This window comes from Brienomyrus brachyistius, chromosome 16, assembly GCF_023856365.1.
Source record: "Brienomyrus brachyistius isolate T26 chromosome 16, BBRACH_0.4, whole genome shotgun sequence".
Lineage (NCBI taxonomy): Eukaryota > Metazoa > Chordata > Actinopteri > Osteoglossiformes > Mormyridae > Brienomyrus > Brienomyrus brachyistius.
In genome coordinates, this window is record NC_064548.1 from 9,029,197 (window position 1) to 9,041,753 (window position 12,557).

The following is a 12,557-nucleotide window of genomic DNA, read 5'->3' on the forward strand; positions in this document are numbered from 1 at the left end:
TGGGGGTGCCTCTTATTTGCGAATTCTTTCTAAAGTTCGGTTAATTACTACTTTAAGTTTTATCTGTTTTATCTGTACTGTAGACCAGTGTTTCCCAACCTTTTTTGAATTGTGTACCCCCTGAGAGATTTTCTCATACCACAAGTACCCCCTTTGTCAAATGTGTTGATGATTCAATAAAAGTAGAACGTACAACTGATTATCAAATTTAAAACATTTTATTAAATCTCCATAACTTGAACATTTAATTCATTAAGCAACACATCCCAGATAGATTTTCTTTCTATACCAGGGCACAGCTAATGGAATGGCTGATAATATTTACCCATCATCAGGGAAATTAAATATAAATTTTTTTTCCACGTACCCCCTGTAATGTGCTCGCGTACCACTAGGGGTACGCGTACCCCCGGTTGGGAATCACTGCTGTAGACGTCTGTGTACTTTTTCACTAGAAATGGTTAGGTGGGGTATGCTGTGATATTTTAACGACTGATTTCTTTATTAAATTTAATTTTGCAACAGACTACATGGTTTGCACTTTTAGAAATATTTCTGATCATTTTTGTGAAAGTTGTTACTAAATAAAACAAAGAAGCATGTTGTGTAAACCATGTTCCTTGTGGAGTTTTTCATGTAGCAAAGTGGGATAGCTTTTGTTTGAGCAACATGACCGTTGTATTTTCCTGTTCTTAGTATATACAAACAATGCAGCTACAATACTAAATGCAGATACTTTGCCAGCTTATCTGACATTTATTGATACGAATAAATAAATGCTTATTCGTTAATAAAGAGGAAAAAATATCATATCGGTATCGGCAGATACTCAACATTTTTATGTTGGTATTGGGATCGGACAAGAAAAAATTATATCGTTCCATCTCTAACTTTCAAGAAATCTTTTTGGATTGACAGCTATCTTTAAATTTAGTCTTAAACTGGCTTTCTGCCGATGGAGAGGATAAGCAGCAGACATGGTACAGTGATATACTTCCTGGCAGTTTATCATTCCTTAAAAACTGCCCTTGAGGTTATTTTTTTTTCAAGACCTATACACATATCTCTATGGGCAGTTGAAAACGAAGTTGGATTATGGAATTTCTTTTACAGTCCTGTTTATTTATTCCCTTTATTTCCCTTGCCAGATTGATAATGATATAAACCAAAAATACAGCCTGACATCCGAGGGAGACTTGAACGCAATTAGATTTCTGACTTTGGGCAAAGTCACAGGTAAGTGGACTTGTGAAAGGAAAGCAATCTGGATGGAGTGAAATGAAAAAGTGTGATATCTGTCTACATTAATAAAGTCTTATACGCTAATCCCGATTGGGATTCCCTAATAAATAAATCACACAGTTATACCAGGACCCAATTAAAAAAACAAAACCTTTGTCCACAAAACAAATCTGCATATAAATTAAGCTACATTAGACATTGCAGAGACGGGGCATTGATGCCCCTTTAAAATGCATAGGTCAATAACGTTAATATAGGTTATATGGAAATACAAACATGTCAAGTCTGCCAATTTGATGGAAATGATAAAAATTAGTGACTAATGGAAGCACTATGTATTCATCGAATCATTTTTCCTGTGCTCATTCACTAATTCCGTGAACATTTTGTAAGAATAAAGGACCAGTTGAGCAAAGGGTAGATTAATTCATTGAGCGAGAACCTCACGTAGACCTAATTTCATGGAAACCTTTATCTTTAATCATGTCACTAAACATAAATGGAAGCTGCTGCCTATTCTCAACGTCTAAAACTGGATAGAGCTTTTAGTATTATTGATAACGTAAGTGAAAGCAAAATCTACATTCTAAAAACCTTCTAACAGCAACTTTGGGAAAATTAAGGAGAGCAGATTGGAAGAACAAAAGGTGAACGATTCAATTTTAACACAACATTTGAAGCAGTGCACGTAACTCATTTTTCTTGCAGAAAACATTCCCTGTGATGTTTAAGATTGAATCCTAGTTGAACAAATAAATTATTTCAAACGAATAAATTATTTCAGCAATATCAACTTAGAGAGTAACATTTGAATAATAATGAAATGCTTCCGTAATCATTGTTTCATTTCCCTAAGATGCATATCCAACGCAAGATTTCAGAGACCCTGAAGCCTATTGCAGAACACAGGCTGCAAGACAGGGAACCCCTGGACAAAATGCCAGCTCCTGACTGGACAGACACACACACATACATGTATCTAAATGGGGACCTACCATTTATGTCTATGAGAAAATCCTAATCCCAGTCACAACACTCTTAACCCCCACCCAGCCCTATCCATAACCATAAGTAACCAAACAAAATAGAAGACTTTTGGCATTTTTACTTTTTTGATTGCTGGCACAGATTTTTATAAAACTGTGGTTATCCAAACGTCCCCAAAAATGTCCCCAAAAGTAAGGAAGTTTCAGGTTTTACCACACTATGGGGACATGTTGGTCCCCAAATGTGATCTACTGTATGCAAACCCCCACCCGCACACACACACACACACACACACACACACACATACACATACACAGAAAGAGAGAGATTACGTATCTTTGTAGAGACTTTCCATTTATTTCTGTGCTGTTAACCCTAATCCCAGCTATGACCTTATGCATAAACATAAGCAACTAAACAAAACACAAGACTATTTTAGTTTTTTTTTTCATTGCATTCAATGACTTTTATAAAACTTAGTTTTATATATCCCCATAACAATATAAGATTAGATTAGCAGGTTTTTATCACATTCTGCAGACATTTGGTCCCCACAAAACACCAAAGTGGTACCTTGGAACACAAACTTAATTTGTTACCAAAGGCTGGTCGAGCTGCAATTTGGTCGAAGTCAAATTTCCCTATAAGAAATAATGTAAATGAATTGACGCCAAAATGACTATTTGATGTCTATTTAAACGTATCTATCTGCAATCAGTTAATATTAACAATCAAAATAAAACGAATACACATGAAAAAGTACATTAACCAAAGCAATAAACTTGAAACAGATGACAATTCCATACTCCGAAAGGAGAGCAGACACACATGCACCACCTTCAAGTCTCACTATAATTTCATTTTTAAGTTCTACAGTTACTCTCATTACTTTCCTGTCACTGCTCACTTTCGTATGGGCCATGATTACTGTATCACTAAATACACTGTAGATTAAGCACACAAAAATTCACACTGAACACAGGAACACAGCTTTCGCACGTCAAACTCATTTTTTTAGGTACCGGGAGACAGAGAGTAATTAATAGGCATCAGCATCCCAGTACGTCCATGTGACTTCATCTCAGCCCGTCAGACGTGTCCGAAACTGTACAAATTTCAGCTGGTTTATTTTGTTTTGTCACGTTCCGAGTTTTTGGTCGTATTGTCGTTACATTTTTCTCGACTAACCCGTACAAGGACCGAATCGGTTGAATGCATCTCGACCCATGCAAGTTTTAGCAGGAATGGTGGAGGTACGAGATTTCAGTCGAGGTACAAGTTGAAAAAAATTCAACAGACCCATTTGATGTCCAAGTTGGTCGAGTTAAGAGGGGTTTGAGCTCCAAGGTTCTACTGTATATACAGTATATGACCACACACAGTCAATAATTCCCCTAATCACATACTTTTGGACAACACCGGAGCAAATTAATTGATATAAATTTAAGTAATGCTTGGCTATATATTTGTTTTCTTATCTGAAAGATTGAGTGCATGAAGGGTAATTTCCCTTTTTCACAATGATCAAATTCACTAATGATAAAAATGTACTACTTAGAAATGCTTAAATGTAATCACAATCATGCCATCTTCTGCAAACAACCCAGCCGTACGTGCCGCATAATTACACTTAAACTGGATGAATTCTCTGCATTTTCTGCTACGATAATTGCATTTGCATGTATTTAAAATGCAAATTAAGACTGGGATGAGATATCAACACCATCTATTTTCATTCTTTTTTTAAAATTAAAATCGCAAAAGCTTTTGAATGAGGCCTCAATAGAAATGGATCAATAGGACTTAACAGACATTGACTCCATTGAAATATTTTTTTATCCCTCCAGGCAATTCATTCTAAGTATATATTGCATTAAAATAACTATTCAGATACGGTTCATATACTGTTTCTTCATTCTCGGTTAAATTTGCATATTTGTAATGAACTTGCTGACCAATGGTGACTAATGTTTTTGCAGGAAGTCTGGGATTGGACGAAGACGTCATGCAGGCTGGATATAGAGGCTTCATTGGTTGCCTGTCTTCAGTCCAGTTCAACAATGTGGTCCCGCTGAAGGCGGCGCTGTTGAATCAAGGCAGCTCATTGGTCAGCATCCGAGGGCGCCTCTTCGAGTCGAACTGCGGGGCCTCAGCTGACATGACGACGTCTCACTCCCTGGCTGGTGCGTTTGCTTTAACAGTCCTCTGATTCTGACTCTAATCCTGTCAAAATTGCTAGTAAACATTCATTTGTCAAAATCCTGCTAGCGGTACAATGTGATTAAGGATCAATAAAATATCAGCCTAAAAATGTTCGTATCACAAGCATTCTGCTATAATTGAATGATGTCATGTAATCCAGTAAATGATTGAGCCATTTCAGAATTGCAGCTTTCTAAGGGTATTTGAGACACTTTAAGTGCTTTGCAACAAGCACAAACGTTGTGTAACAAAAACACCGGCCCTTTAATAATAATTCAGTTAAACAGGTTTGTCATTCCTATCATACTAGCTTCACAACATCATCATAAAACCTAATGCCAAAATATCATTTCATGACAGCTGTTGTACCACCATTACATGCATGTTATTTATGGACAGGCAAGCTGCTAACGTCTAGATAGTAAACTAATTAGCCCGGATGCTGGGTAACTAATCACTGTAGCTGAGGTTGCTTATCAAGTGATGGGATTGGATCAAGATTTACAATTACATAGTAAATAAATAATACATTTTATTGATTGATAAAAAATAGTGGTAACACTTTACTTAAAGACGTCATTTATATTGCATTATAGATGCCTTCATAATGCATTATAATGGCCAATATAAGAAATAATAAAGCATTGCAGCATATTCTGTTGACAGTTATAAGGATATTATGGGTTTTATTATCATACTTAATGAACTCAAGTGAAGCTCTCATCTGTAATGCACTGTAGATACCTTCATAGTGCATTATAATGGTCAGAATAAGAATTAATGACTTCTACTGACAGTCATAAGGCATTATAGTGTTGATTATACAAGCTCCTAAGTTCCAATGAAATTCTCATCCATAATGCATTATAATTAAGGATGCTTTGTACTGCATTATGAAGGTATCTATAGTACCTTATAAATGAAAGCTTCATTAAGCATTCATAATGCATAATAAACATAGGTATAAAGTATTATGCCTTTTTAGAAATATTTATTGTCATGTTAATATAATAAAATTGTAATGTGTTTACAGATTCTTATAGACATGTCATGCATAGAAGGTTTTACCAATAGTTTTCAAAGTACTTTGTATTTATATTGAGATATTTCCAGCTAAAACATAATGCTCCTGTTATTTTAAGGTTTTCTCAAAGTTAGCAGAGAAATGTTCTTACAATGTTAATGGAACGTTATTTCTACATTATGCATTGCATTGTTAGTACAGTAACATTATTACCCGACCATGCTTTTACCGTGATGTTGAAAAAATATGATTTTATAATAAACAAAAATATTATTCTATATGCGTACACTGCAAACATGTCGTTCACCTGGAACCCGCATCAGATGAAAGTACTCCCTTCTGCCCTACCACACCCTTTATTTAGCGCTACATTATTATTCTTAGTTGCAGTAGTAAGTGTAGTAGTGGAATAACCTTCTGGGAGCATCCGGAATACTGGACGCTTTTAACGTTTACATACCTCAATCATATAGTTAGATAAACGTTTCTAGACGTTATAGAATAATAAGAAGCAAAAAACTAATAGCTAGAGCAAAAAACTGTTGGCTGGGTTAGTAGATCATGGTGGTGGGGGTTTCATTTATCTCCACTGCTAAGTGGAAGGTCAAGGGCTCAGTCTCTGTGCTTTATCCATTCATACCTCTCTTCCCTCTCCCCACAGATCATTCAGAGAAAGCTGAGAGAGGCAAGGAGTTGCCAAAAAACTCGCAGAGTGATTCGGCCGTAATCGGAGGTGAGCGTCGCCATCTTGTGTCATCATATTGTTCGGTTGCTGAAGGCACTCGGCGTGAAATGAGGTGCCGCTATCTCCATCGCCTCAGACATGCGCCGGCCGCCGGTTGAATGCCACGCAGTGAAGTTATGCCGTTAGACGCACTTTCAAATCCATTAGTTGAAGCTCGGGTAACTTTGACTATGAAGGAGCAGCGATACCGGTGGTGGCTTAATGGTTAGGGAAGCGACTTGTAATCGAAAGATTGCTGGTTCGAATCCCCGACCAGCAAGGCAGCACGGAGGTACCCTGAGCAAGGTACTTCCCCCAAGCACTGCTCCCCGGGCGCTGAATTAGCTGCCCCCTGCTATGTTACATTGTCACATATGGGTTAAATGCAGAGGACACATTTCGTTGTTGTGCACTGTGTGCTGTGGTATGTCAACAATGACAATTATTCACTAAATACTTACCTAGAATATTGTGTGCAGGTTTGGTCACCTTCCCTAAAGAAGGACATTGCTGTCTTAGAAAGGGTGCAACGTAGGGCTGCGAGAATGATTCCTGGTCTTAGAGGAATGTCTTATGAGGAGAGGTTAGCTGAGCTGAATCTGTTTAGCCTCGAGCAAAGGAAAATAAGGGGGGACATGATCCAGGTGTATAAGATTCTAACAGGTCTGGATGCTGTTCAGCCGAATGGCTACTTCAATATTAGTTTAAATACTAGAACTCGTGGCCATAAGTGGAAATTAGCGGGAGAACATTTTAAAATGAATTTGAGGAAGTACTTCTATACACAGAGTGTAGTTGGAGTATGGAATAGTCTTCCTGTTAGTGTAGTGCAAGTTAAAACCCTGGGTTCCTTTAAATCAGAGCTAGATAAGATTTTAACAACTCTGAGCTATTAGTTAAGTTCCCCACACGAGCTTGATGGGCCGAATGGCCTCCTCTCGTTTGTAAATTTCTTATGTTCTTATGCGATTGTTTGGGGCCCCTGGGATTCGGGGGGCCCTTGTTGGTCACAGTCATTCCACAAACTATTCAATAATAAGCATGTTATGCTAACTAGCTAGCCACGATCTTGTCACTCTGATCACTGCCCATTTATTTAGTTTATCGAACGTCTGAAGGTGAGTAGGGGGTGTACCAAAGTTACTTTTTAAGTGGAGCCCCGGAAAAAAAGTAACCTGGCCCCCGTGTGTGTTGACAGATTCGGAGAGAGTTTATGGCACTGGCTTAAGACATGTAAGGTTATGTGCATGGCAAGATTATAAAGACACCCATAATCACGGAAACTGAAAGTGAAATTGTTTATTCAGAAAGCATTGGGTACGAAATCTGCGTTCACAGGCGTGATTGCAGCTGTGATCTTCATCACTATCTGCGTGGGAGCAGTTGTGACGCGCTTCCTGTACCAGCATCGGCAAGCACAACAGCTGGCTGCAGTCAAGGAGAAGGAGCACCGGCGTGCCCTTGAGTCAGCTTACCGCGCAGAACTGGACCTTCAGAACTCTGTCCGCAGCACCAGAAAGGAATACTTCATCTGAAACGCTGCTGCCGCCAAGTACTGCCCCGAGCCTTTCCTGATGTCACCCCGCCTGTCTCCCGTTTTGTCGACCTGCTGACCCGGAACGAGGTGCATGGCCCCTGGAGAAGAAGTGACTGTGGCGTTCCGTACGTTTTTCTGGCTTCTCAGTGTAAGCACTCTCTCCCTGGGAATTCTGGGAAGAGTAAGCACCCCTCTGACTGTTGTAAACGTGTAGGTAGCCTGGTAGGACAAGAGGAGTAGCTGCTTAGATGTATAGGTTGTTGACAAAAGAGGGAGTGGAAAAGATTGGGCGTGGGCCCGGGGCTAATTAACTATGTTTTTAAATAGGTCTCAAATGGCGTACGTGTTTATCATCTTGTGATTCAAGTGAGTTGAGAGCCTCAAAAGTTCAAAAGGCCAAGTTAAACATGCAAGTCCACTGTTGCACTGTCCTTCCTGTCCAGTACTCCCAGAAGAAGCCCACAGGACAGGAAAGAAACTGTAATCTAAAACCTGAAACTGATCTGTGGCTCAGTAAATCATGTGGTCCACAAGGTGCATGGGAGAATTAGTTCCTGTGAGGTATAGCTGCTGCCAGGTCGGTCCCCGTTGGTTGTTTGTCCGCCAAACGGGCACTATGAACACCTACACGTGCACGTTAGCAGATGTGCATTTGCCCACACGTAGGAGTGGCAAAACAGCTTTGATAGTGTGGGTTCTTCAATAGTGTGAGGTTTCAATAATAGCGTTGAGTTTTGTATTTCTTCAGGTGTGTCGCTGCCTTACTAGTCATCATGTTTGCGCAGGTCACGCATATTACGACAATGTCAATCCTCGCATTATTTTTGCCACCAGTCACCTGCAACCATAAACTCACGATACGGAATCCAGGGTCTTGATGCTAGCCCCTTTGCACACCGTGTATCAGTCAGGACCACAGGCCACGTAATTGACCAGTCTTGCATGAAATACTCACGAGTACCGCAATCACCAAAACTCTTAAAGCATACTTTTGTGTTCTTTTGTGTTCTCGAACCCTCGCATATACACTGACAGTCACAACGATCTACTATGTAGTATAAGGAAAGCTATATTAATAAACCCCAGTTAAGTTGCTTCAGGAGAAACAACACATTCTCGTGCATACTGCTGAATTTCTTGCAGTTGCAAAGCCTGATACTCAGATACCCATGAAACTGCAGTATCTAGCAGCGCTTCGTCTCAGTGCAGGCCAGTGCTTAATGTGTGCCGGATCCTGCCAGAACGTGTTCCGGAAGCTCTGTGTTTCTGACTGTCGGCATTATCATTACTATTTGTGCAGGTCTGACACTTTTCTGGTAAATAAAATAAAGATTATGTATTTATTTTATGTATTTTAATTTTACAGACCAATTTGTCTGCAATATCATGTGCTTTATGAGTTTAGATTTCTTCTAAAAATACATAGCATGTTTTCAGCACCACGGTTGGGGCCTGCGCCCGCTTCGTGGCCAAAAGTATTACAGTATGAAATCTTCAGAGAGACTCTTCAGAGAAGGTGCACTACAATTTACATTATTTTTTGCCTGCCAATGACTTCCCGAGTTCCCTCTGCACTCATCTCCTGAATATTTATTAACATTCCCATTATTTAGCAATTTCCTGTTGCCTAAATACTACCAAAATTCCGTATATGTCATTCCCGTACCTTGATCGACGAGTCACTTATTCCTCCCCCTTGTTTACACCAAATTTATATTCAGTGTACTTAACAAAAACAATTTTAAGGTTTCATGCAACATAACTGAAATATCTAAGAAATTGAGATAATATGTAATGACATCCTTATGCATGGAGTAAATAATGCAAAACTCTAGGACAGTTACATCAGGATAGAAATGACTATAATGTCAGTAAAAGGACAATGAGAAGTCTCTCTCTCAGACATCACAAGCGAGAAGGATACATCAAACAAGCACTTTTCAACTCTCTAAATATCCTTACAAAAGCAAATAGATTAAGAACGTTTCTTCAGATGTTTCAAAGGGAGTCCTTGCTTATTTTGAATTCTAAATTCTCTGTTGAAGCTTTCACTAAACTTCAAGGCAGGAATCTGTCAAGAGGCATACCCTTGGTCATCATGCACCTATCTATATATATATATATATATATATATTCAAAATACTATTTTTGATAAAATGTGTTCTTCATCTCACTGACCGGATGATCCTTTGCACTTTTGAAATGAACCATTAAAATGACTAATTGCTAGTAATCATTCGAATCATATTTCTTAGGTTCACTCACTGTAATGAACACACAGGATGCACAACCAGATGCTCATTTTATTTTACTAAGTTTGCTTGCATTATATCGGTAACTGTATGGCTAACATTGCATTAACTACCGTGTTGTTTTATATATCGTAATGAATACAAAACTACTGCAAAAGTGATTTTACTAGTTTACGCATTTCCGGTCCTTAAGGCAGGGTTTCAGTCCTGAAGTATTTGAAAGGTAAAATAATCTTTAAAACATATATGTGGTATGTAAAATCTCGTTGAGGTAGGACTTTATTATAGAATCTGCTCTTAATGAGGTGACATTCTCTTAGAATAATCCAATGACCAGAGTGCACATAAAACTGAAATAATAGATGTAATAAATAATTTATTTTTACGGGGCATTTCTGCAAGTATCATATATCTTTCTTTGCTTGTTTATAAATGTTTGTTCATTTTTGTTAGTTCATTAATTAAGGTCTGTTCTTGTTCCTTAAGTACTATGTTAAGTGGTTTATATAAATCAGATGGTATAATAGTGAATATTGTACTGCTTTGAAGAATGTGTCTAGTCATCATCCCTGATATGTCTGATCTTCATATTGCAGGACACGGCTTATAATCCTGTTCAAAAAAAAAAAAAAAAAAAAACAGACGTTGATAATTTTTGTCTTTTTCTGATATTTAAAAACAAATTTAAGAACCATTGGTAAACAGGTAGTACAATGAAACAGTGAGACGTAGGGGGATGGTGGCTAGTTCTGCATACTGTCCTTATTAACGGACCACTAGGTACAGAATGTTTTCTGTGGTTCCCTAGATTTCATGAAAGTAAAGAACAAGATCAGAGTTTATCCTTTACTTCAAAGGCGCACGAAGCCGACAAGCTATTCTCATTCACATACTCAAAGTTTTTTTTTTCTAAAAGATTTTTTTTAGAGAATTTTGAAAGACAAAAACAGAAATATCGTGTTGCTCTGTCTCCAGGGGCTCGCTGCGGATCGGGTCTAAAGCCAGCGATCGGCTTCAAAGCCCTGCTCCTTCTCCGGCGACACAGCGGTGGCCTCCGCGCTAACGCTGAGGCTCAGGCCGCTCACACGTTTGCGGACGAGCCACCAGAGCTGCTGAACTTTCAGGCCACTAGACCCGCAGAATCACAAGGGCCAGGCCCTGAAAATACCTGCATTCTCCACCCTCTGTCACTGATAGGTGGCTTCTTTCTCATTGAGCGCGCGCACACACACACATACACACACACTCACACAAAGACTCACACATAAACATGAGGACAGCTACAGTAGCGACCTATTGCCTGAATACCTGCTTTTGAAGTGCATTATGTTCTTTAAATCTTGTTTGTTTGACCTCTGGAATTATCCTGTTTATTACTTTCAATATTTCTTTATATTGATATGAATACTTTTGAGTTTGTTTTATATGGCTATAATTGTACAGGTATATTGTAAATAGATGTATATTTAATAAAGAAAGAAGCCATTTTTACAGCTTTATGTGCAGAGCTTCTGTGTAGAAAGTGTCTTTTTAATCATTAACATATGCCCACTCGTCATGTTTGTGTTTGTGCCTCTGTGTGTGTGTGTATGTGTGTGTGTGTGTGTGTGTGTGTGTGTATATATGTATGTACTATGGTAGCACTTTTGTGACAGACATTTACAGTAAGGTGCGCTTTCCTAGTGCTTTTTTCAGAATCTATTTCTATATATCTCGCATGACCCTATATCTAAGTTCACATTAAAAAAAAAAAATTCATTTTGAACCAGGTTTTGCTCCGGGTTTGTAATATTGCTAGATTTGGATTTTATTAATATTCATATTCAATTGGCGATAATATCACATGGCATCCTGTGTACCTCAGCCATGTGCCCTGTGTAGCCTAGGATAGTCTCCAGGAGAGATGGATGATAATCATTTTATAGCATATTCTTTGTGTCTGAGGGAATTCTTGGTTTTTACCTCTTTCTTCGGTGACAAATAATTTTTCAAATTAATGATTTTATTGTTGTTGTGCGTCAATCTGTTTTTTTTCCAGTGGGGGTGTTTATCACAGGCATCGAGACATTAAGATACTACGTGGCAGATGTGTACCACAGCTCAGTGTTGTGATCTGATTCAAGAGAAACTAATTTCTTAAAGCGAAATGACATTTTATTGCACGAAGGACATGGAATATCTCAAGACTGCCTCAAGTACTCTACAAGAGATCATTTATGTTACCTACAGATGCATTATAGAGGCAGAGGATTGATGCATACAAGTAATTACTTTTATATTGACATATCTGTAATATGTTTTTGGATTTCTAGAGGATTATATTCAACTACAATGGGTTGGCACCCTGTCCTGCGTTATTCACTGCCTTATGCCCGTAGCTTCTGGGATAGGTTCTGGACCCCCGCAACCCTGCATAGGACAACTGGGTTTGGAAAATGGATGGACAGATAGTGGATTATATTGCATTACCAAAGTTTCAAGCCTATTCAAAGAAAAAACCATTAAACCAAGAATGGGGAATTTCACAGCCTTTTCTCTGTAGAATGGCATAGGTATGCCAGCAGACGGGAGGCATCTGATTGGCTGGCT

At 38.6% G+C, this 12,557-nt stretch overlaps 1 protein-coding gene across 1 annotated transcript in view; it reads left to right on the forward strand.

The window, feature by feature from the left end:
* LOC125709591 (contactin-associated protein-like 5) overlaps positions 1 to 11,431 on the forward strand; it is an 89,405-nt gene extending 77,974 nt beyond the window's left edge. Inside the window, exons 21-24 of the mRNA XM_048978189.1 lie at positions 1,149 to 1,236; positions 4,209 to 4,412; positions 6,117 to 6,188; positions 7,518 to 11,431. Coding sequence (XP_048834146.1) covers positions 1,149 to 1,236; positions 4,209 to 4,412; positions 6,117 to 6,188; positions 7,518 to 7,714 — 561 coding nt within the window. The 3' untranslated portion in view covers positions 7,715 to 11,431. The remainder of the gene's footprint in view (positions 1 to 1,148; positions 1,237 to 4,208; positions 4,413 to 6,116; positions 6,189 to 7,517) is intronic.
* The last annotated feature ends 1,126 nt before the right edge of the window (positions 11,432 to 12,557 follow it).